General features: G+C 37.7%; 3 protein-coding genes across 4 annotated transcripts in view; 1 reads left to right on the forward strand and 2 right to left on the reverse strand.

Annotated features, from left to right (window-relative positions):
• fmnl1b (formin-like 1b) overlaps positions 1–1,544 on the reverse strand; it is a gene marked incomplete at its 5' end in the record, with an annotated part of 43,521 nt that extends 41,977 nt beyond the window's left edge. The window contains one exon of the mRNA XM_080049592.1: positions 1,398–1,544. Coding sequence (XP_079905718.1) covers positions 1,398–1,544 — 147 coding nt within the window. The remainder of the gene's footprint in view (positions 1–1,397) is intronic.
• Positions 1,545–9,809: 8,265 nt separating this feature from the next.
• Positions 9,810–15,396, reverse strand: ccr10 (chemokine (C-C motif) receptor 10). Its single transcript, XM_080049575.1, has 2 exons — positions 15,284–15,396; positions 9,810–11,338 (listed from the first exon to the last, which is right to left on the reverse strand). The coding sequence occupies exons 1-2, from the start codon at positions 15,306–15,308 to the stop codon at positions 10,254–10,256; spliced, it is 1,110 nt and encodes a 369-aa protein (XP_079905701.1). The 5' UTR covers positions 15,309–15,396; the 3' UTR covers positions 9,810–10,253.
• On the forward strand, positions 12,523–24,401 carry LOC307267291 (receptor activity-modifying protein 1). Of its 2 annotated transcripts, none has more exons than XM_080049576.1 (6): positions 12,523–12,611; positions 20,123–20,331; positions 20,911–21,003; positions 21,626–21,730; positions 22,208–22,361; positions 23,466–24,401. In XM_080049576.1, exons 2-6 carry the CDS (start codon positions 20,307–20,309, stop codon positions 23,707–23,709), a joined length of 621 nt encoding a protein of 206 aa, XP_079905702.1. In that variant the 5' UTR covers positions 12,523–12,611; positions 20,123–20,306; the 3' UTR covers positions 23,710–24,401. The 2 variants fall into 2 exon arrangements, with proteins under 2 accessions (XP_079905702.1, XP_079905703.1); XM_080049577.1 differs by having other exon boundaries at positions 22,208–22,337.
• The last annotated feature ends 721 nt before the right edge of the window (positions 24,402–25,122 follow it).

Here is a 25,122-nt window from a genome sequence, read left to right on the forward strand (position 1 = left end):
TGTGTGTGTGCGTGCTTGCTTGTGTGTGTGTGTGTGTGTGTGTGTGTGTGTGTGTGTGCGGTCGGCCTAATGCTGCAGTAAGCTGGGGCATAAAGGAGCTCTTATTGTATCTTTCCACAGAGGCATTGTGTACCTGGTACTGTGATAAGCCTGTTCGGAGGACGTGCACATTTCAAACATATTCCGAATTCTTTTTGTTGCTCATTCTGACGTTTTGAGTTCCGCTTCTCTCTCTCTCTCTCTCTCTCTCTCTCTCTCCCTCTGTACCTCTCTCTCTCTCTCTGTATCTCTCTCTCTGTCTCCATCCCTCTCTCTCTCTGTATCTCTCTCTCTCTGTCTCCGTCCCTCTCTCTCTCTCTATCGCTCTCTCTCAATCTCTCTCCCTCTCTCTCTCTCTCTCTCTCTCTCTCTCAATCTCTCTCCCTCTCTCTCTCTCTCTCTCTCTCTCTCTCTCTCTCTCTCTCTCTCTCTCTCTCTCTCTCTCTCTCTCTTACATGGAATACAATTGTATAAATCAAAGTCGGGTATCTCAATAAGCTTAAAATGATAGAAATCTGATTGAAAATAAATGTTCATAGATATTATAAAAGTTAGTTTTTACAATATAGACCATTTGACAGGAGTGTGTGGGCGTGGCCGTATCAAACTGTCTCCATGGAAACAGTTGTTATTTTTATTGAGAACCGTCTCGATTGGTTAGTTCAATCAGTTCATCGGTAAAGTTCATCAAACTTAAAGGTGCAGTGTGTAATATGACATCATCAAGAAAGTTCTACAAAGTTCTAGAATGCAACGCTCCCTGGGTAACCCCAACCCTTTTGAATAATAACAGAAGCTACAGTGGCCTTCAAGGACAAGAACAATTCTACATTTTAAACAATGCACCTGATGACATTCCAACTATGACACTTTCAAGATGGCGGCACTAGGCCTTGGTCCAAAATATACAGAAATATGGACATATATGAGACCCTTTCTAAGGGACAAAATTATAATTCAAAACATTTTTTTCAGCTATTATGCACTAAATTAAATGTACTTATGGATATTATAATTACTTTCTACAAAATCTGCTAGGAAATAAAACCCAAAATGCTACACACTGCAGGTTTAAATGGCAATATCTTTCATTAGGATTGATGATGAATATGCCTAGAACTCTTTTCAGATGTTTTACTATCATGAAACTAACTCCACACGTTAAATAGTTAGAAGGATTTAATAGATTTGGGTTTACAGGGAGTGCAAAATAGAGTCTGGATAGAAATGAATGTGGATGAATTGTGATCTTGTCATTTATGATCATCAGAGGAAAAATTTGACTGTTTCAGAAATATTTAAAAAGTTCCTCGTTGCACCTTTAACTTTGAGCTATAAAGACTTTTAACTCGACTCACCAGCACTGCACTGAAGCGTTGTTCGAGCTCTTCCTCCGATGGAATGGGCAGTTTAGGGCCCGTTGTTCGTTTCTGTGATCCGGTTGAGCCTGGAGCCGCCGATACACTCTTACCATCCACCTCTGGACTGCCTGCTGCATTCCCCATGGTTGATTATGTATCCGATAGAGCCTTAAAAATCTACTAACTAAAATGTCAATTAAAAAAAAAAAAAAAAAAAAAAAGTTATTTTGCCAGGTAAGTTTGGCTTAGTTTAAAAAGTTTAAGGACTTCTGAGACATTGTGCTTCCGGGTGCATTTCCCATGATTGTCTTATATATAGAAATAGTCCGCTAGATCGACCTTAACTTAAAAAAAGTACAGGTAAATGATTAAAAAAAAGTTGCCTTGTTTGTATCTAGTTTGCCAAGTCTGAGGTCATAAGAGGCACTGTGCTTCCAGCTGCAGTTTCCATGGTTGCATATCGCCGATAGATCTTGAAAAACTATTCAAAAACGTCAATTATTAAAAAAAATTAAAGTATAATCTAGTTAATTTATAACTAGTTTTCCAAATGTAAGCCCTCCTGAGTTAGGCATTGTCCCTTGACCTTTCCATATTATTATATCCATGACTACCTCATAGGTCTGTTGATTCATAACTTAAATAGCTTGGTCCATATCCTCTCAGACAACAGTGGGCAAAGCGTGGGGCCTCCAAGCCAGATCCATGTGCATTATGAAACCCTAGAATCAGGGAATGGGATATCCAGACAGAGTGACAGCTGAACGAGTGAAAAGAGAGAGAGAGAGAGAGAGAGAGAGAGAGAGAGAGAGAGAGAGAGAGAGAGAGAGAAAGGGGAGGGGTTAGAGTTCAGGGCATATAGTTCAGTCTGTGCACAAGACAAGGCTGTGGTGAGATATATAAGAAAAAGTAACATTAAAGCTATAGTGTGTAACTTTTTTTTAAACACATCAATGAATTGTGTTTACATTCAAGCCATCGCACAAAGTTGATTAAGCCTATCAGCTCCACAAAACTCTCTCTGTATTTCTCAGTATGGCAGCGTTTACAAACTGGTTTCGCCCTCCATGACACTGGTGCAGGAGCTCAGAAAAATGCCAAGAATGAACACCCAAGAAATGTTTCAGTTGCTGATTAGAACTGCTAAGAAAAAAAACCTGGACGTATCAGCAGAAGGTGTAAAATCCATGCACGATTAACCGAAAGGCTTACCTCATGTAGATGCACCGACAGTGTTGTTGTAATTACTCAGAATTCCTCATGGTGTAGGCGACAAAAGTTACGCACTATAGCTTTAAAGATAGAAAGCTGTAAACAAAATAAAAGGTGTAACTACTTTCGCTCAGGTGAGGACAAAACTCTGCCGCAAACTATCCCAAAAGCTGCAGTGTGCCATCAGTGTAGAAATGACAGTTTGCTGGTGGTGTGTGGGAGTCGGAAGTCAGCCATATGCAGTTGGAAAGCTCTGAGTATTTAGTCCTTTGATGTCCATATATCCAGAGGGGGAAAACAAATAATGGAAAAGGGTTAGTGAGTGAGAGAGGCAAAGATCCAGCAGGCAGCTATACTGTGTGTGTCTATCCGAAATAGGGACAGAGAGAGAGAGAGGGAGAGAGGGGGGGGAGAGAGACAGAGAGAGAGAGAGAGAGAGAGAGAGAGGCAGCATAGAGCACATAGAGAGAGAATTGAGGCCTCTGGGTCCTAGAGCCTCCATGTACAAGAAGCAAAACATTTCATTATAAAGCTGCAGAGTCACAGAGACTGAGACATGTGTTAAGATACTGCAGGCATAAATGTTGTTTTTTTCAAGCACTGGTCAATTCTGAGATTGTTTCTTATTTTGATTCTGTTATATGTGTATATGTGACTAAACCTCGTCTGTTTGCGTCTGTATATTTCTCCTATACGACCATCTTTAACGGACATTATCTCAACATTCGTTTTTTTCAATACTTTTTTACCAAAATTCTCAACTTCGAAAGCACTTACATCAACTAAACGTTCCATAATCATTCTTAAAAACTGTTCAGAAGGTTATTACGAAAGATTAGTTAATATTTTGTGAATTGTCTGATTTGTGATACATTTTGGTCTTAAAAACATTTCAACAATGCATTTTCAAGAGCTTTTCATATTATTTTTTGATTTATGCAATGAAATTTTCTTTTGAAATAATATGTTTTACAAAAATGTTATTAAATTGAATACATTGTAAGATTGCTACTTTCGCTCTATCCATCATCTAGATTGTTTAAAAACAAATTAAATTGTAAAATGTCTAGAAACTAAATGTATCAGGTAATTGTGTGGTTACTGGGAGGCCCCTCTTCCTCTAGCTCCAGGCCATCCTACCCTAATTACTTCCCACTACTGTCGATAGTTAGCCTGCTGCTATCGGTGTATGAATGTGTGTGTGAATGGTAACGTGTAAATGGGAACAGGTCTCCCTTGCAAAAGAGTCTTCGGACTCAATGGGATATACCTGTATAAATAAAGGTTAAAAAAAAAAAAACTACTGAGTACATGGCGCAATTTAACAATATAATATGGTATAAATAGGAGTTGTCACACCTGTTAAAATTAGCAACAGTTTTTTTTTTTTTTTTTTTTTTTTTTTTTAACCTTTATTTATACAGGTAAATCCCATTGAGTCCGAAGACTCTTTTGCAAGGGAGACCTGTTCCCATTTACACGTTACCATTCACACACAAATTCATACACCGATAGCAGGCTAACTATCGACATTCACACGAGGCAAGGTGGGAGAAGTGTCTTGCCCAAGGACACAACAACCATGACACAGGTGGCAGGGCGGGGATCGAACCTCCAACCCTTTGATCATCGGCCGACCCGCTCTACCAACTGAGCCAAGAAGTAGACGTATACAGTGTAGAGCTGGTTTGTTTCTAAACTACATACCTATATAATGAAAGACCTCATTCATACCAACAGGTTACATCATCACACAACTCTGAACAAGCGCACGGCTGTTATTATGTGGCTGCCAAAGGGGATAACGACACTTAATCACAGTCATAGGTTGTTGAGGCGGCAATGACGTTACATGTTTGTTAAAGCTATAGTGCGTAACTACATACGCACTATAGCTACACTACAACTGACCTAAGTGTCTCCTAACAGGCTCCAAGGCTGACCTAGAGTCTGAGAGACAGACACACAAGATAGGCATATATGACCTCTCAATCTTTCCCATTAATATTACAATTAAAGACTCAAAATTCCCTCACACTCCCCATGAGGAATTCTGAGAATTTACCAAAAACACTGTCGGTGCATCTACATGGAGGTAAGGATTCAGTGATGGCGCATGGATTTTATACCTTCTGCTGTACGTCCAGGTTTTTTTCTTAGCAGTAGAATCAACAACTGAAACATTTCTTGGGCTCTTCTTGGGGATTTTTCTTGAGCTCCTGCACCAGTGTCGGGGTGGGTTGACACCAGTTAGTAAACGCTGCCATACTGAGAAATACAGAGAGAGTTTTGTGGAGCTGATTAGGCTTAATCAACTTTGTGTAAATTTGTCTGGTGATGTCTTGAATGTAGCGGCCGTGCATTCACATGAAAAAGTTACGCACTGTAACTTTAAAGATCTCTGTGAGTAAAACAAGGTGCTGGCTGCAGATGTTAATAAATGATGAGCGTCACAGTGATACCTGTGTGTGTGTGTGTGTGTGTGTGTGTGTGTGTGTGTGTGTGTGTGTGTGTGTGTGTGTGTGTGTGTGTGTGTGTGTGTGTGTGTGTGTGTGTGTGTGTGTGTGTGTGTGTGTGTGTGTGTGTGTGTGTGTCTGACCACACCCGGCCGGGACGTGACACATCAAGTAGAGGAACTGTGTCACTGTGGGCACAATACGTTATTGGCCATGATCGAGAAAAGTCAGTCAGTGTGTCAGTCAGTTATAAATGTGAAACTTCTATGTGTATATGCTGCCTTCCTAGCCAGGACCCCCTGAACAATAGATATTTAATCTCAATGGGAATGTTCCTAGTTGAATATTTTTTTTTTTTTTTAACCTTTATTTATACCCGGGAGATCAATTCAGGGGTGACACTCATTTACAATGATGTTGATTCAAACAAATGCAAAGCAAAAATGACGATGGTTGTACAATATACAATGCAAACACATCAAATACACAACAAGCTGATAAAGAGTTCACAGTGCCTCTGCATCAGGCTGCCACCTAGTGGTAAAAAAACACAATTACAACAGGAGAACTCCTCGTTTAAATACCTGAAGGCTTCCTGTTTGCATGTTTAAAGTGGAAATGAATTGGCTTCAATGACAGCACTGTTTACAATATCATTTAATCAGGGGTTCCCAATATGTTTTGTTCCAAGGACCGGCATATTTATTTAAAAAAATCCAGGGCCCGGTTTGAAATATGCAGCATAGCATTTTGTACAAATTTTTAAACATTTGGCCATATGGTTAGATAGTTTTTTTTGTTTTTTTTTTTGTATATGAACTATTTGTGTATAATATGTTCTAACTGATTTAAACTGATTTATTTTTCTATCTTTTTTTTTTCTTTTTTATTATTGTTGTTATCAAAATCATAATTTTTTTTCATTTATACATATGTTTTTGTGTGTGTGTGTGTGTGTGTGTGTGTGTGTGTGTGTGTGTGTGTGTGTGTGTGTGTGTGTGTGTGTGTGTGCGCTTGTGTACTGATCTGCTAATATTAATATGTAAATGTATTTTGGGTGTGGCTTTATATAAGCCTGTACAGGTTTCTGCCACATCCACACATGTATTTAATTTTTTTTTTTAACTACATGTTTTTTTTTTTTAAATCGATTGTATGTGGAAAAAAATAAACTAAACTAAACTAAACTAATATGTTCAGAAAAAGTAAAATCAGACAATATATTGTTTCATTGATAGGCTAGTTATACTTACTGACAAGATGGTTGCTTCTTCTTCTTGGTCACCTAATTATCTCTCTACACGGCCAGAGGCAAATTATGAAATAAATAAGAATCATATAGTGTAACGCAGTTCCCCAGATAGGCCACCGGATGGGGCTATTTTTCTGTAAATTATTGTTGTTATCTTATGTTGTTTATTTTTCACTACCCACAAGGTGAGCAGTATAAATGAAGTACAGTAACTTTTCAGGAAGCTTTCTAACTTCAAACAGTGTTCCAGGGATCACATTTTCCTGTGAGGAAAGTTTGTTTATTCAGTTATGAGAACATACCTTAGAAAATGTTTCACTTATCTGACGGTTACATAGTAGACCTTTTAAAAGAAATAATAAGTGGTGTGTTGAAGGATGAGTCTTTAAGTTTCAAATGCATCAAAGTTTATTGTACAAACAAGTGAGTGAGGGTAGAAAACCAGACATCAAAACGTCTTTGACATTACCATGAATGAAACAAATGTGCAGCACACAGGCCTTCTTCAAGCGCCCCGTAATAACTATGTGTTTTGTCATTGATTTTCCCTGAATTCCGAATCTCATACTCTTTCTTTTTTCTATTCTACATACTACATCTGACGATAAAAATAATCTAGTTAGGATGCAGTAGGTGTACAATTGGGACAAACTTTTAGTTATTTATTTCATCATAATATATCGCCTTGATCTTGCCTCTTGCTTTTATATCCGTCGCATCCCCATTTGTTTTCATATGGAGGCTTCGTCGATGTTACGTCACTTCAGGTTCGCACTGGATTGTGGGTCAGAATCGCCTAAATAGGATGCTGTTTTCAACACTAAAATTCTTGGCCTGGTCTTTCTAACCCTCCTAAATCTGGTCACAAGAATCGGAACATCCTAAATCTTTTTTTCTACCATACTAAATAGTAGAAAGTATGCGATTCGGAACGCAGGGTATGTGTTTTGTCATTGATTTACTATTTTACTATATACTATGGTATGACGTCACTTCCGGTGTTCGTCCTATATATTGCCTGTTTATATATCATTTCTGGTTAGTCGCCCTGGAGAAAGGCCTGTGTGCTGCAACGAGATGGTGCGTATTTTACACTTTGAGCCCTTCATTAGCCACATTTTTTTTTCTATGTCAAAAAATGTGAGCTGCCATCATTAGAATATTAACATTGTAAAATGCCTATTATGTGTATAGAGTGAGTCAAACTTTACCCATGAAAGGACCCCTTTTGATTTTAGATCCATTTTAAAGCTACCCCCTATGAGTCAAGAAGTCACCCACTAGCTTTTCGAATGCTAATATAGGCCTGCCACATGGAGTGATCCAACGGTGTCCCTGATTACACTGTACGAATACAACTCTTCTCAGGCTGCCTGACAGTTTATAGTTTCCATCAGTGAAACTTTAGGATTATGTATAGTCCTTAACTTTGTCTCTCTTTGTCTCCCACATTAAATAAGGCTTTTTCACTTTTTTTTTCAACAAGAGTGCCTTGATGTTTTCACTGTTATAATGTGAGATACATTTTTCTTCAACCCCACCACTCCTCCTTTTCTCTGCCTTTCTTCCTTTTGGAAAACATTGTTTAGGATTTTAGTTCCTTGAAATGGAGGCTGAGGTGGGTATGTAAATCTGTGACTATACTGTCTGCTTTTTGTCACCTTACGATTGCAAAAAAACTTTGGACTAAACAATGCATGCACACACACACACACACACACACACACACACACACACACACACACACACACACACACACACACACACACACCAGGGCCGGCGGTAGCCAGGGGCCAGGGGGGGCCGTGCCCCCCCAGATGTGAGCTGTGCCCCCCCAACCAAAATTTGAGATTTTTTTTTTTTTTTTTTTTTTTTTTTTTTTTTTTTTCCGATAGTGGGTCTGGGTTTTTTCCCGACCCACTATCGGACGGAAAATTTCGTTCGCTGTCCAAGAAAATGTCAAATAAAATTAATTGGGTCCACACACACATATATATGATTGAAATAGCCTACTGTTAAATTAATATTGATCAGCTGGCTGCTGTTGAATGCTGTTAACTAAATCAAAAAACCCCCAAAAAATCTGTTCTGCATTTGTCCTGTTGGACACACAAACACACACATGATTTAAATTGCCTACTGTAAAATATAGATTAGCTGGCTACTGTTGGCTGCTGTTAACCAAGTGTATTTTTTTTTTAAATCAGTTCTGCATTATCCTGTTGAGAACACATTCAGACACACAATGCATTGACTAATAGGAAGTAGGCCTATTTAATTCACCATTTGAGGCATCAAATAAAATTAGCCAATAAAACACTTACATCACAATCATTTATTTTATATATATACACATTATGTTGTATATAATGTATATTATATGTTATTCATAAACATTTTGGAGAAAAAAAACATGCAATAATCAAATTTCCCACACAGCAACACTCAACGTTTATTTGCATATTGTGTTCTACACAATTCACAGTAAATGTGCCAAAAAGCAGACGCAGAGATCTTACAAGGGCAAAAAATTTCGGCTCGTGCGCTCTGCGCGCGCTCGCATCTTCGGTCTCCCTGCCCAGTGTGCCCCCCCAAAATTTCTACAGGCCCCCCCAAGTCTGACTTTCTAGAACCGGGCCTGACACACACACACACACACACACACACACACACAACACAACACACACCGTCTTTGTTGTTGCTATTTTTGGCCGTAATGCCAATGTGACTAATGTGACAGTGAGCCGTCTCTCAAACCTCAAGACTTCTTGAGTAACAAAGGGAATGTGTAGAGTCTTTCAAACTCGTGACTTCAACCCAAAGCTCGGGAGATTTTATTGTTTGAGTGGAGTTTCAACCAATACATTACAACATAAAAACACATCTTTATGGGCGCTCCGGTGGCGTAGTGGATAGAGTGCGTACCATATCGGCTCAGGCCTTCGTTGCAGTGGTCGAATACGACCCGTGGACCTTTACTGCAGGTCATCCCCCCGCTCTGTCTCCCCATTTCAACTCTGTACTGTCAAATAAAGCTTGAAAATGCTAAAAAAATAATCATTAAAATAAAACACCTCTTGATACATTAGAGCAACACTGCACTGCAAAGCAAAAGGGCACAAAATTAGCCCATAAGCCATTTCTGGTCCATCTGGAATTTATTATCTAATACGCCTCGTATTAACATGTGCCCTGTGATGCACAATCAAGCTATGTACAGCTTTCTCTGCAGGACAACCTGGGCTTTAAGAATATACACACTGTAGTGATGTCAGTTGAATGTCAAAATAGTCATGGGACCATGAAGATAAAATAAAAGCGAAAGTTTATTTTTACAGATATTTCTTGATATCATGACACGCAAATCAAAAATGAAGAAGCATTTTCAAGGACAAAAACATTTCTCCTGTGTGTTTGGAGTTAGACAATGGAAAAATAAACATAACTTCTATAGAATACAATACAATTTTTTTTAAACTGTGTCCAAAAACTTAAACTTCGACATTTATTTGTTGCAGAAAATATAATATACAATGGAAATGCATAAGGCAGCAAAAGCAAGATAGCAATATGTCGATATGATGAATCGCATACTTTTTTTATTTTCAAAATTTGACAAAATACACCTTGGTGATTTAGGTCCTCGCAAAGGTGTTTAGAACAGTGGGTGCTGGTGTCGTAAAAACACTTCCGCTTTAGTCAAAAGACGGCGGTAGAATTAACTAGTAATAGAATTACTACTACAAAGAAAGGTGCCTTCAACCTTAAAGGTGCACTATGTAACTTTGGGTGTGTCAGAGAAGTGAAACATTTTCTAAGGTATGTTCTCATTACTGAATAAACAAACTTTCCTCTGCGAATGTAAACAAATCCCCCTCCTCTGAAACTGCATATTGCACCTTTAACAGTAAAGACACAGTAAGTTTCCCTGCTCTAGTAACTGAAGCTTTTGGTGGAAGTCATTGTTTTGCTGGAGTGAGTGGGAGAGCAAGCCGCGGATGATGTGTGTGAGTTTGAGCTCACTGACTCTGTCCCTATCTGGAACCCACACAGGCAGCCAGAATCACGGATCAACTTCAGCACATCGCTACGAAAACGCACCCCAACCAGAGCGTACAGGATGGGGTTGAGACAGCAGCGAGTGTATGCCAACGTGCAGGTTATGTACTCGGGTAGAATGCTGCAAAACGACCCTGCGATTTTATACGACAAAACCACAGTGTACGGCAACTGAAACAGTAGAAAAACTAGCACAAGCGCTACCATCAGCTTCAAGGTGCGCTGTCTGTGCCACTGTTTCCCTTGCTTGTTGGCGTGCCCTACCCACAACACTCGAGCGATCAATGAATAGCAAGTTACCATGACCAGGAAAGACAGGCTAAAGACTGCAATGATCGCTCCGTTGGTAGCCATTTTGATTCTCCCGCTTAAAATCATGCCACAGTACGCATTGGCGCCTTCGCCTAGCACGCCGGCGAAACGAATCTCGGGGATGCTTAGAATGAGCGCGATAATCCACACAACCGCGGCAGCCACGATGCCACTTTTCAGTATTTGACTGCGTAGCTTTAGCATCTCCTGAGCTCTAGCTACCACCATGTAGCGGTCGACGCTGATGCAAGCTAGCAGCAGAAGTCCACTGTAGGTGTTGATAGCGTAGCAAGCCCTCGTAGCTTTGCATAACGGGACGAAAAAGATCCAACCCAAGTGTGTCTCTATGGCTTGCAATGGTAGGGTTAGCAGCAACAGGAGATCCGCCAAGGCCAAATGGAAGAGGAAAATGTCAGTCATAGATCTAAGGCGTAGGCGGCGGTATAGAGTGAATGTAGCCATGACTAGGCAGTTTCCAACAACGCCGACCAGGAATATGAGGCAGAAAAAGCAGGTTTGGAAGATCTTGATGGCGGATTCGTGCTCGCCGGCTTCGCACCAGAACTCGGTGAATGTGGCGTTCCAGGCCGAGATGTTGACATAGTCGTAGTCCGTGTCGTTGTCGTAATAATCGTAGATTTCCATTGCTGTCGGGGAGGGAGAAGAAATGAAATTAAGATTTGTTAATGTTGTGTCTTGTAATGTGTGTGTGTGTGTGTGTGTGTGTGTGTGTGTGTGTGTGTGTGTGTGTGTGTGTGTGTGTGTGTGTGTGTGTGTGTGTCTTTTACTCCTATTCTAACCTATCTCTTTCCCCGTACCCTAGCCACCCAACTGGGATGCCTGAACCTAATCGCCAATGATGATAATGTCATCTATTTTGCACACTGTAAACACACACACAGACACACACACACACACACACACACATACACACACACACACACACACACACACATCGGTCTAAATTGACCAAGTGTGGACCTCTGTTTACGGTCTCTGTCTTTTGACATCTACCTTGTATTACAATCCAGAATCATAGATCAGTATCATACATACAAGTCAAAGTTACAAAATAAAGATATTCACAGAGATGAGACAATTCTAAGAATAACATTTTTACAGCAAGTTGAAAAGCAAAAACAAAGAAAGACAAGGCCTATTTATTTCTATAACACAATTCAGACACAAGGCCATTCAAAGTGCTTTACAGGGGCATAAAATATATCAAGATTAGACATTAGAAATTGCATTTAAGAGATAATAAAAACCAAGCATAAATACGGTCAGATAAAGTGCCAGAAAAATTATATTTCTCGTAACCTACGTGCCTTTTTGAAAGTACTTGTGTCAATCATTTAGTTATTGAAACTTTGGGGTATAACCTGCTAGACTAAACAACAAAAGACCTTCTGTAACTGTAACATGTCTATGTAAATGTATTATGAAATGAGTCACTCTGGGTTTCTGTAAAATGCCACAGAACAGAACTATACGTATAGGTGTTCCTATAAAGGCACCAGCTAATAACTCAATGGCTCTAGTTGTCACGATATCAGGAAGCACACACACCTACACAGTTGAGTTGAAAGCAAGCTGTGATATTCTAGTCATTTTTGCACCAGGTTTGCGTGACAGTGGCATCAGGCCGTTGGCACAAGGGGAAATATGTGGGCAGCTTAAGGTCTATAGATCAGTCAATGTCGCGTGCTAAAAGTCACTAAATAGCCCTGGTTTGCACAATCATTTATCACTTCGTCTCTAGCTGCTGTGTGTGTGTGTGTGCCTCTCTATCTCTCTCTCTGCTCAAGCTAATCGCAATATTGAATGTTTAGATCTTATTATCTATTTTCTTTGAATTAGAATTTCTTTCAGTATGTGATGGTGGATACAGATATTAAGGATTTCTTTTCACTCTAAAAGGTAAGAGGAACAGTAGCAAATATAAGTTTGTAGATAGATCAGTGCTGGGTGGGTGTCTAAAGAGGTCGGAATTTATCTGTCTTAATTTTTACTGTTAAAGGTGCACTATGCAGTTTCAAGACCAGGAAATTTGTTTACATTCACAGAGCCTGCAGTTAGTTTACAAAACATATTTTCTCTACATGTAATTCTTAGTATTGAATATTTCTCTCATCATGAATCTAATTATTTTGAGGCGCCTGGAACCAAACGTAGGAATAGAATATGATTGTAAACCAAACTGTGGGCCCTGCTGCTGTAAACAACAACAGTTAAACAGTAACTTTTTCAGGAAGCTTTCTAACGTCAAACAGTGTTCCAGGGATCCAAATTTCCTGTGTGTAAGGTTTATTCAGGTATGAGAATAGATCTTAGAAAATAAAAAACAACTTTTGTTTTCAAGCGAGTATACCTTATTTAAAACACACTTATGAATATTATATTAAATTTCTACCAAGTCTATTCTGAAAAATGGTAATACATTCTACACACTGCACCTTTAAAGTAACATGGCATATCTGGTGGTATATTGCTCGGGTAGCTGGAAGAGAAAAAGGAAATGCCTCTTGTAGAGAATATAGATTTGAGTCACGTGAGAGTCTTGTTTCCTGAGTTGAAACTTAAACGGCCGCAAACAGACAGTTTGATTCATATCATGATGTATATACACACGTCTATACTGCTATAGTGAGTCTGTATGGGGGTTTATGGTGCAATTTCAAAAGACTAAATAAGACCATAACTACAGTAGCTTGCGTAATATACCGTATGATACACACACACACACACACACACACACACCAACAAACCTACGTTACCAACAGTGGACTATCGGTCCACTATTATAGCTACAGTGGCCCCTTTGTTACATACCCTTTGTTAAGATACCCGTTTGCACAGCCTAGGCTGTGTATTAACACTGGATTTATTTTTCTGCGCAGTACTGACAGGTTGCGAATGATTATGAGATATTCTCTGATTTATTTTTTATTATTACCTTATATTAAAAGTGGGGTCAGAAATTCTGGAGAATTCTTCTGATTATTTCCTCACGATCTGCGACCTGTTTTTTTTCAGCCACACACAGTCCGGATAGGTTGCAGATCGCGAAAAGATACCCACTGATTTGAACAAAAAAGTGATTTTGACTACAAGCGTTTTCCAGATTTGCTGCCTCTATCGGGAGCATTTGATATTTTATATATTTTAAGATAATTTATTTGTTATCCGATTCGATCAACCTAATGTATTCATTATTTTTTATTTTACACCTAAAAAAAGTAGCTTGTGTCCATCAGATTAAGAATTCAACTGTAAATATAGTCTGTTGTCGTACAACTTTTTATTTAAATTATTAAGAAACAGAAATCAACAAATCAAGTCATAATATAATATTAAGAAATACGAAATTGCTTTACAGACATTATTTCTAGCTACAACATATGTTGTTGTGCAGTTTGAGTGGGAAGCAGTTAAATTAATTTCAGCCTTTTTCACACCTGTTTGAATCAGAATCGGTTCTCGTATGCAAGAAATGTGTGGTCAGACAAATATAGAAATACCATGAAGAGAGAATACATGTAAAAGCAACTTTAAATATATGAATAGAATATTTACAATAAGAACTCTTAGAGAGAAATATTATGCATTTGTCCATTTAAAGTATTTAAAAAGTATATAGTTAATATTTTTAAATTAGTTTGAAACCATGAAAGAGTTATTCGGTTAAATAGACTATATAGAAGATAACTATTTTGTCAGTCACGTTATTTTCATTTCAGCCATTTTACATCGCTGTCTAAATGTTTAATGTCTACTCTTGAATCTTGGTGTATTTTCTTTGTTTTTACTATCACTTGAATGCAATTTATAATGTCTAATCTTGATGTATTATATGCCTCTGTAAAGCACTTTGAATGGCCCTGTGTCTGAATTGTGCTATAGAAATAAACTTGCCTGGCCTTTCCTTAAAAAAGGGGAACTGTAAACTTAAACACTGGTGTCAGGTGTTAGTGGCATGTGGGAAGACATGAGCAGATTTAACATCACAAGTGTCACATGCAGGGCAGTTATTTTAAGTTCTTCTAACAATGTATAGTGTTAAAAATATCATGTATTGTATTTATTTTGTAATGGGAGACTAAAATACCTTATAAAAATAACCTAACACCTGCAATTTTAAAACACATGTAGTTATGTGAAATGCATGGGAATGGGAAACTGCTCATCCCAGTCATTTTTATAAGTGTAAGGCAAGGCAAGTTTAGTATGTAAAGCACAAGGCCATTCAAAGTGATTTACAGGGGCATAAAATACATAAAGATTAGACATTAAAACAATGGCTGCCCTATATTACAGGTGAAACTCGCATTTATTTGTTATAATTTTGATTATTATGGCTAACAGCTTATGAAAACCCCCAAATTCAAAATCTCAGAAAATTTTAATATTATATGAAATCAATAAAAAAAGGGATTTTAAATACAGAAATGACGGCCCTCTATAAAGTATAATCATGCACATGTACTCAGTACTTGGTTTGGTCCCCTTTTGCATGAATTCTTGCCTCAATTCCAATACATTTTCCATGATATTCTAATAATGAGTTTCACCTGTATGTATATCTGCCTTACCTGTGCTGTTATAGGTGTTATGCATCCCAGTCCTCCCTCTGTGTGTCTGTGGAGATGATGAGAAGCTTGGCACTTTTAAAAACAAGCTTGCGGGCAAAACCTTAAACCTGAAAACCACCACCCAACTGTACTATGTGCTGCCTTGTTGACCTTTTTATACCCTCTGCTGTGTTTGCATGAGTAGGAGTTCTTGTTTTGTTGATACATTTGTAGTGCTGGCATTTCTTTTAGACTTAGACTGTGCATATTTTTATGATATGCTTATGTCTTTCTGTATAAATCAATTTGGATTTTTTCAAATTTAAAAGCTATTACAGAAGGATTTGTTCATATCATATGTTGCTAATTGGTTTGACTTGATCTTGATTGTCTTGATTAGTGGTGCATTTTGTTCTTAAAAACCTGCAGAAAATGCATTTTTCAAGACCATTACATACATAGTATTTTTTGCTTTAAAAAGTTAAAGGATGTATCAAAAACTTTGGACGCTAATATGTTGTAAAAATTAAATGAAGATTTTTACTTTGGCTTTATCCAACATCGCAATTTTTTAGAGAGAAAGTTTATCCTATTATTGTTTTCAAAATAAGATGGCCAATAATTTATGTGACTTTTTTTTTAAATAAGAGGAGAGAAATATCTGATGAAATGCACAGAGCATGCTCGCAATATGGAGCTTTAGGTTCACAATGCGAACACACATCTGGGTGGGACAGGCACTGACTGGTAACAAAACCGACCCACAACTGTCGTCTGACTCACTTTCGAAGGGTATATTGTGCCCTCGTTTGTCAGGCAATTCAGCCACAGATGTGACCAACTGATCTGTTCAAATAAAGGGGTATTGGGATATGGCAAGGCAAGTTTATTTTTATAGCACAATTCAGACACAAGGCCATTCAAAGAGCTTTACAGGGGCAAAAAATACATCAAGATTAGACATTAGAAATTGTATTTAAGAGATAGTAAAAAAACAAAGAAAATACATCAAGGTTCAAGTTTAGACATTAAACATTTAGACAGCGATGTTTCCCCAAATTCGATCCCATTCTTGCACTGTAAATGGAGCATAGCACAATCGCTTCGTATCAACTCGACAAAATAAACCGAAACTCATAAATCAACTTAGGTCCATTTACATTGTTTGGTGATGGCCTTAACGTATGGTGGACATTCATTTAGATGAAAAAGTTACGCACTTAAGCTTTAATACTACTATGGGAGATATCTTTTCTTTTTTTTCTGCTTCCAAAGAAACCCCAAATAAATAAGTCTGTGTGGGTGTTGAAAGCGCTGGTTAAAAATGAAACCACTGGCTGTAATTCTCACTATGAAAACACATGATCATCGCTGCTGCTGCATAGACGTTATTACCGATCGTGTGTGTGTGTGTGTGTATGTGCTGCAAAAACCACAATGTTGCTACAGGCGTTGGCACCAGACCATAAGAATGAAAAAAAAATGCGCGATCGGTGGATGTCAATGGTTTATGCTGATGGGAACTGGGTGCTTGTTGACAGCTGGGCGACAGATTTCTACATATCCTTGTTTGTTTTTTCACCTATAATACCGACCCCTCGCAGTTTGTTTTTCAGTGTGGTTTTCATACTTTGGTGTGAAACTAGCGACCTACTATTCAACCTGTCAACAAAACATCCAGGGTGAAATTGAGATTGGCATGTTTGCAGGATGGCAAGGCAGGTTTTTCTTCTATAGCACAATTCAGACACAAGGCCAATCAAAGTGCTTTACAGGGGCATGAAATACATCAAGATTAGACATTAAATATATAGACAGAGATAAAGTGACCAACAATATAGGTATCTTCTATACAGCCTATTTAACTTAATTACTCTTTCATAGTTTCAAACTAATTTAAAAATACTGGGGAATCTGTATTCACAAAACCATGTGGACCTGGCAATTTGACATGTTGAATCTTCTGCGACTCCTTGCAACGGCATCACCCATGCTGCATCGAGCAGTTCACACTGCTGCGACTTCTCCTGCGCGACGTTCTAAAACCGTCTCGTTGCAAGTCGTTGCGAGGCGAATCTTTGGTCTGAACTGGGCTTAAAAAACAATTTACCGAAAAAAACTAATTTATGAATTCCACTTACATATGATGTATTTATTTATTAATTTAATTTTTTATCTTTTAATCTTTTTATCTTTTCATCTTCACTTTTTTCAATTTCTCATTTCAGTTTCTGCCTTTTGACGTTGTGTGGGGTAACAACAATTACAACAATTACTTATATAAAACATAAAAATTAAGAAAAAATTTAATGTCAGTATCTATTTAAAATATGTTAAAATACGTTTTCAACATTAAGAGACCAGTCTGGAATTTTCTTAAATCTTCATATCTGGGATGCTCTGGTGGCATAGTGGATAGAGCGCATACCATTTTGGCTCCGGCCTTCGTTGCAGTGGTCGCGGGTTCAAATCCGACCCGTGGACCTTTACTGCAGGTCATCCCCCCTCTCTCACTGTCTCCCCATTTCAACTCTGTACTATTTGATAAAGCTTGAAAATGCCAAAAAAATAAACTTAAAAAAAAAGTCTTCATATCTACATTACTTAATGGAAATGCTCTTAAGGAGAATATTTTGGGGGGAATTTGGTAGAAATGTTGTCAGTAGTTAATAGTATAAAACAAAATGTTAATTTTAATCAAAGAATTTCCTATAAATAGTTAAACGAGAGACACTGAATATTTGGAGCAGTCTCTTAATGTTTTTCAGCGCTGTATTTCAAAACAGATACTGAGATTTTTAAAGGTCAATGTGACATGTACTGTATATACAAGAAGTACTATGATTTACTTTTGATTGACCTACTGATATCTTAATTGGATTAATTAATTAAAACGTTTTGCCTGTAAATGTAATAAAATAGCCAAAATTACCCATGACAATTTATCAAAGCCAAACCTTTAAACATCTTGTTTTTTTTCCGACCATCGTAGCAAAATCAATTGCCTATATATGACATTTCCTGTCAAACAAATAATTGATGGTAGATTGAGATAAACACAAAATAAATAATTGAGATTGTAAAGGAATACACTCATCATACAGATAGAATTATCGTTATTATGTTCATAATTTCAGCAAGAAATTGTATTCAATCTTATATATATAACTTTTGAACTCCTTTCATACTAATGAAACCTTTTTAAAATCTTTAGAATCTTCATACTCAGCTATCCAGTTTAGCGTAAGCTTTTTCAGCATTCACACCCATTTTCAGCAGGAAATGCATTATAGTTATTGTTATTATACAATTTTTCCATTTACAACTTTGTTTCTACACAACTACTTTTGTTCACTATGAGTATACGGTAAATAACAGACAGTCAGACGGTAGTAGGTTTTCTGCATTGTTAATTGTTTTTACTGTCCGACTGAAAGACAAGATGGGGACGTTGTGAAGAGAGATGATATTGAGATTCTTTTTTTAAATACTTTATTTTGGATTTTTTTTCCAAAGAACACAAACACACAACTGAAAAAGTGAACACACAAACAAAAGACAAAATAAACAACACAGCTTACTCTACTTTACAGGTTTTAAGGACATTGTTTAAACTAAAGGTAAATGTTAATCAAGATATTGAGATCTTGAGGAATAGAATGAGTTTAAGATCGAGGCAAGTGGGCGATTAATATCCAGCCGCTCAACCGGAGGGCGAATTGAAACCAGTGATAAGTCTCATTTCAGCCCCACACACACACAACTCCAAATCTGACAGTACAATCTGCACTGTTTTGTGTTAGAGATATTCAATTCTCAATAAAAAATTTCAGCTCAAAAAGCGGATTTGTATTTTTATTTGTTGTGTGCACTGACACTCAAAGGAAGTATTTTACATTTTACATACATTGTATTCTTTAAAGATGCTACGAGGAACTTTAAAATATTTCAGAATTTCATTTTTCCCCTGATGATCATAAAGGACCTGTAATACCAATACGAGACCATCAGTGAAACAACAACAGTGAAACAGTAACTTTTCGGGAAGCTTTCTGACTTCAAACAGTGTTCCAGGGATCACATTTGTCCTGTGGGGAAAGTTTGTTTATTCTTCTCTGACACACCCAAAGTTACACAGTGCATCTTTAACATTACGAAAACAACCAGTGACTCTGGTAAACATCATCTTGGCTAGAATGTTACTGGATTGCTTCACATCCTTAATTTGCTTTTCTGAATTCCAACAATGTCCCTAAATGTCTTTCAACCCCCCCCCCCCCCCCCCCTCCCCCCACCTGTACGCTAGAACAGTTTCCACTCTCCTGTCCATTAGAAAAAGGCTCCGACATCCTGCCCAAGTCAAGTCAACTTTACAGCCAATATTGTACGGCACACGCTCTATCCACTACGCCACAGTAGCGCCCGGAGTCTGTGTTTTTGGAAGCATTGTCTATCTCTCCCACTGCACCAGCTTCCTGTCTCTGTCTGTCCCAATGCCACTTTCCACCAAACGCTTAACGAAGGAGGAAATCCCTTAAGGAGTGTTTTCAGCAGCTATCTAACATAGTTTGAGACTGGTGCTAACTGGTGCACCAGTGTGTGTGTGTGTGTGTGTGTGTGTGTGTGTGTGTGTGTGTGTGTGTGTGTGTGTGTGTGTGTTCATTTAACCTTTATTAATACTCAAGAGATCAATTGAGGGGTGACACTCATTTACAATGAAGTCAAGTCGAACAAATGCAAAGCAAAAACAACAATACAAACACATTAAAACAGTTACAGGTAGTGTTCGGCAGATTTAAGATAATATGTCTAAATTTGTAAAAGGATATGAAGGTATTTATTTGAATTTTTTCCTGTAAGTTTTTCCAGGAGTCAGGGGCACTGAAGCTAAAAGCTGTCTGTCCTTCCAAGCTCAGACTGGGCAGATAGCGGTGCTGATATGGGGCAGGATAAAGAGGGTTGGGCCTATTTCTTATCCCAGTCTGCAGTCATCCCTCAAGCTTCCTAATGGCACATCAGACCACCGAACGACCAACTCTCCAACATGATCCTGTACCTGCTCATTCTAGGTATGTGTATCCCACTTTACATTCAGGTTTTGACTTGTAACTTTGCACTGTGTAACTTTGGGTGTGTCAGAGAAGTTGAAAATGTTCTAAGATTTATTCTCATAACTGAATAAACAGACTTTCCTCACAGGAAAATGTGATCCCTGGAACACTGTTTGAAGTTAGAAAGCTTCCTGGAAAGTTACTGTTTCATTTTCATTTCATTTCATTTATTTATTACGGCTCACGGCCATAGCACATGGCATGGAGCACACAATTCAAATTATATCATTACAAACAAACAATGGTGTACGGCAAGGACAAAACAAAAACAAAAAACATTACTTAAACAATGGCAGGACATTTCTCAGAAAGGCTCCTGTTTTAACAATAACCCCTGGTTTTTCTGACCTCAAAAGCGAAATCAGTTTAATCCTAGATGGTAAATAAACATAACATTTTGGCAGGTATTTTTTTCTATAGTACATTACATCCAAATTCACTTGTTGTTTACAGCAGCAGGGCCCACAGTTTGGTTTACAAACATATTCTAGTTCAAGCTATGAACATATTTTTTATTGTTATATGTTGTGTCCACAGGTGTTGTGGAGGCACAAATAGCAAACGTGACAGAGGAAGAGTTGAGCCAAGTTTTGGGGAATCAAACATTCATCAACAACTCCACCCACAATGGTAAGATGATTTTAAAATAAACTAATGTTTTTTGTTAAAAAGGTGGTGTCTTGAGTTAATTTTCTTTATTCATTCCAATGGATGGAAAAAATTACATACAATAAAGTATTTTATTTTTATTTTTTTAAGCCAACTGTATTTCAACATGCAAGTCATTAAGATTTTGAAGGTGCAGCAGAATATGACATATAAAAAACTGAAATGAGATGGCATTTTTTGCTTAAAAATGACCATAATATGGGGTGCAGTTTTTTAACTTACTTACTGGCAATCAATATTACACAATTTTTTTTAGCTTTATGTGTGAAAATCACTGATTTGTATAGATGCAAGACTCAATTTGTTGATTTGACATATCTTGGAGAATATTGCTCAAATATTCTATTATATACGTATTATTTTTTATGTTTTGCGAGGATCATTTTGAGCATTTTTTTTAAATACAATTTAAGAACACAAACACACAACTAAAAAAGTGAACATACAAGCAAAAGACAAAATAAAATAAACAACTGACATACTAAGGACATTGTTTAACCTATAATTTTGAGCATTTTTTAAATAACTTTATTTAGAATATATATTGTACGAATATTCAATTGTTATGCTCATTTCCCTGCAGCTACAATGACATCAGTCAACTTGACATCCAGTCTGTACGAAGATGACAAGAATAAAATTGAAGATTTACTGCGACAGAACCGGACTGTTGTAACGGAGGACGATGGTGAGTCTTTGTACTTATTCTGCAAAAGGAAGGAAACTCTGGTTCTTATCAGTGGCTTTCAACTTCCTGTACTTCAAAAACACACTCACAATACAGCTTTAGAAAGTCCATGCGTTCCAAATCTCATACTCTTTCTTTTCTCTATTCTACATACTACATCGGACCATAAAAAAATAATCTAGTTAGGATGCAGTATGCTGTTAAAATAGCATTATTTTCACTGATGGTCGTTTGCTGTTACATGCAATTTATGATCATCAGAGGAGAAATAAGGCTGTTTCAGACATTTTTAAAAGTTCCTCATAGTACCTTTAAATAATTGCGTAGTTTTACGCAAGTGGTATTTTGATAGGTGGCTTGTTACTTGTAACGGAGTAATTGTTCTACTACACCACTGCTTTTAGGTTAGAAATCCTGAGGTATTTGATATTTCTTTGGTTATACTTCAGATATATTTTTTATTTTGTGACTTCGCAGAGAATTTCCAGGACCAGGAAAATTTGCCCCGACCTGGACGCTGTCCTCAGGAAGAGCTGATCTACTTCAGTCACCAATATTGTGGTGCAACTTTTCACGCAGAAATGTCGTCAATTGGCGTCGAATTATGGTGTGACATGGAAAATATCATACAGTAAGATATACTGAGCGAGTGTGGTTTCTAATATCTCTACTCTGATTCATCCTTGATTTACCACAAGGGGGTGGTAGGATAGCCTAGAGGCAACGGGCTGACCAGTAACCATGAGGTCTCTGGTTCCTTCTCCCAGTAACCATGAGGTCTCTGGTTCCTCCCAGTAACCATGAGGTCTCTGGTTTCTCCCAGTAACCATGAGGTCTCTGGTTGGATCCCCGGCACCTGACAGGAGGGTGTTAGTAGTAAAACTATTGGTGGCTGCTATTTCATTTACGGTGCCCACCATCTCTTGTGTGTGTGTGTGTGTGTGTGTGTGTGTGTGTGTGTGTGTGTGTGTGTGTGTGTGTGTGTGTGTGTGTGTGTGTGTGTGTGTGTGTGTGTGTGTGTGTGTGTGTGTGTGTGTGTGTGTGTGTGTGTGTGTGTGAGTGAGTACGTATGTGTGAGTGAGAGTGTGTTTCTAAGAACCTTCTAAAAAACCCTGTAACATTTATTTCCCCTTCTAAAACTAGTAAATCTCTAAAGAATTTTTAGGCCAGTGCATGTATGTACTACCACCGGCCTTATCTTCTAGCCGAGAGTAATTAGTGTCAAAAGGTCCATTATGAGTAGAGATTGGAGCCGGGAAATATCCTTCATTGGCATGCACACTGAGTGACTGTCTCTGCCTCTGCCACTGCCTCTTCCTCTGTAGCGTTAAGTCTGTTTATGTTTAAACAGGAAATGGTTTGACCACAACAACAGTCTCGGTTTTACTCAGATGTGCCACAGGTTCCTAGTGTTTCTCCTTTTACGAAATGAGATCACTTTGGTGTGTAATGTAAAATATTAGGGTTAGGGACTTAGGGTTAAATTATTATTAAAAATTAATAAAAATAAATAAATAGAAATAACGCTTTATGCAACTCCTTGAAACTTTTATTTTCTTACTTGGTTTGTATATTTTGTGCTTCCCCTGTTTGTTTGTCTTTACCCCTCCTCATGTCAAGTTAAAGGTCCAGCAATGTAAAGAGCTTTGAGTCTGTAAAAACCAGGGAAAAACGCTATATAAGTGGAGTCCATTTACCATTTACCATTTACATTGCTTTCTCTTTCTTATTGCAGCGCGTACAACAACTTGACGGAGTGCTTGGAGTTTCTGACTGATCGTTTCGGCTGTTTTTACCCGAACCCCGACATAGAAGAGTTCTACCTGGACGTCCACTCTTACTACTTCCACAACTGTTCGAACGAGGAGATAATGCACGACGCACCTCAATGGCTGGTGGTGCTACTCACACTGATCCCCGTCAGCATCATACCGATTCTAGTTTATCTGGTGGTGTGGAAAAGCAAAGTACAGGACTAAAAGCACTACAGATTTGACTCTACTTTGATATTTTATTTTATTTTTTTAAATGTTGTATTCTAATTAGGCATGGGCCACAGTTTCACAGTATTACAATTACAACTCTCTAATGTTTGACTAAAAGCACTACACATTTCACACAATTTTTTTCTTTTTTGTATTCTAAAATGTATATGTTTTTAGGGTGTGGTTTTCATTTCCGCCCTGTCCGACTTATATGTTTAATCACATGTTTTTTATATTCTTTGTATGTGCATTGTGTATTGTGTGTTTATTTTAGTTTATTATTAAAAGGAAAGTCCAAGAATAAAAGCACTACACATTTCACAATACTTTTATATTTTATTTTTTTATTTTTTTCTGTATTGTTTAGTTTAGTTTAGTTTTAATACAAAATAAATTAATAAACTTAAAACACATCTGTTCAGATTAGTATACCCGGCATTACTTCCAGCCTGTCCACCCTGATTTTACACTAGTGACCTTGAATGTACTTTTTGAATTTGTTGTTGCTTTCATTATGTTTTGTACGGTGTCCTTGGGTGTCCGGAAAGGCGCCAACAAATAACATGTATTATTATTATTACAATGACTCACACTACATGTAAGATATGAGAATCAGATCCAGAAAATGTTGTATGTTTCTTTAAGAGAAGATAAACTGTATAATCCACAAACTAAAATTAAACATTTTGAAAAAATAATTCAGAACAGACTAGGTAGGAATATAATATAATATTCATAAGAATGTTTTAATTAGTGTATAATAGCTTGAAAATAAAAGTTGTGTTTTTAATTTTTTCATTGCCTTAGAATGAGCCTTTTATATCTACATAGAAGCGGGGCACTGAGTCCGCCATGTTGCACCGCCATGTTTCTACAGTAGCAGAGAACGGCTATTATTTATACTTACTTGTAAAAACCCTTTACTGAAATAGCCTACTGGTTGATGTATATGTTTTTATTTAGGGTGCTTATTACATTAAATGAGGGATTTGAGTAATGACGTAAAATGCCAAACTTGCTGCTTTTCGGGCAGAACATCAATTAACAACAGAGGCTGTATGTAAGATAAGGCAGACAATGGTCTTTCTCTGCAGATATGATCTAAAACAAAGACGTAGCCAGTGATAAGTGTGTGTGGGGGGGTTGTGTGTGTGTGTGTGTGTGTGTGTGTGTGTGTGTGTGTGTGTGTGTGTGTGATCAGTATTCAAGTGTGAGAAAGGAAACAGACCATCATTGTTTTAACAGGCCCCATCTCAACACATACTGTAGTGATAAACCAGATCTGATGCAATGTATTCGTCGTCAATACACACACATTAACATACAGTAGGATCGACCATTTACGACGGGATATCTGGTCATTATTGACCAACGTTAACCTTAAAAATCCACTTCTCTCCTGTACTA

The sequence above is a fragment of the Ammodytes marinus genome (assembly GCF_949987685.1).
Source record: "Ammodytes marinus genome assembly, chromosome: 20".
NCBI classification, from domain to species: Eukaryota; Metazoa; Chordata; class Actinopteri; order Uranoscopiformes; family Ammodytidae; genus Ammodytes; species Ammodytes marinus.

Coding starts and splice junctions, on each gene's coding strand:
- ccr10 (XM_080049575.1), bottom strand. CDS start 15,308: ATGCATAACACCTATAACAGCACAG. Junction 11,339..15,283: donor TAACACCTATAACAGCACAG/GTAAGGCAGATA, acceptor CCTCCCCGACAG/CAATGGAAATCTACGATTAT.
- LOC307267291 (XM_080049576.1), top strand. CDS start 20,307: ATGATCCTGTACCTGCTCATTCTAG. Junction 21,731..22,207: donor TGTTGTAACGGAGGACGATG/GTGAGTCTTTGT, acceptor GTGACTTCGCAG/AGAATTTCCAGGACCAGGAA. Junction 22,362..23,465: donor GACATGGAAAATATCATACA/GTAAGATATACT, acceptor TTCTTATTGCAG/CGCGTACAACAACTTGACGG.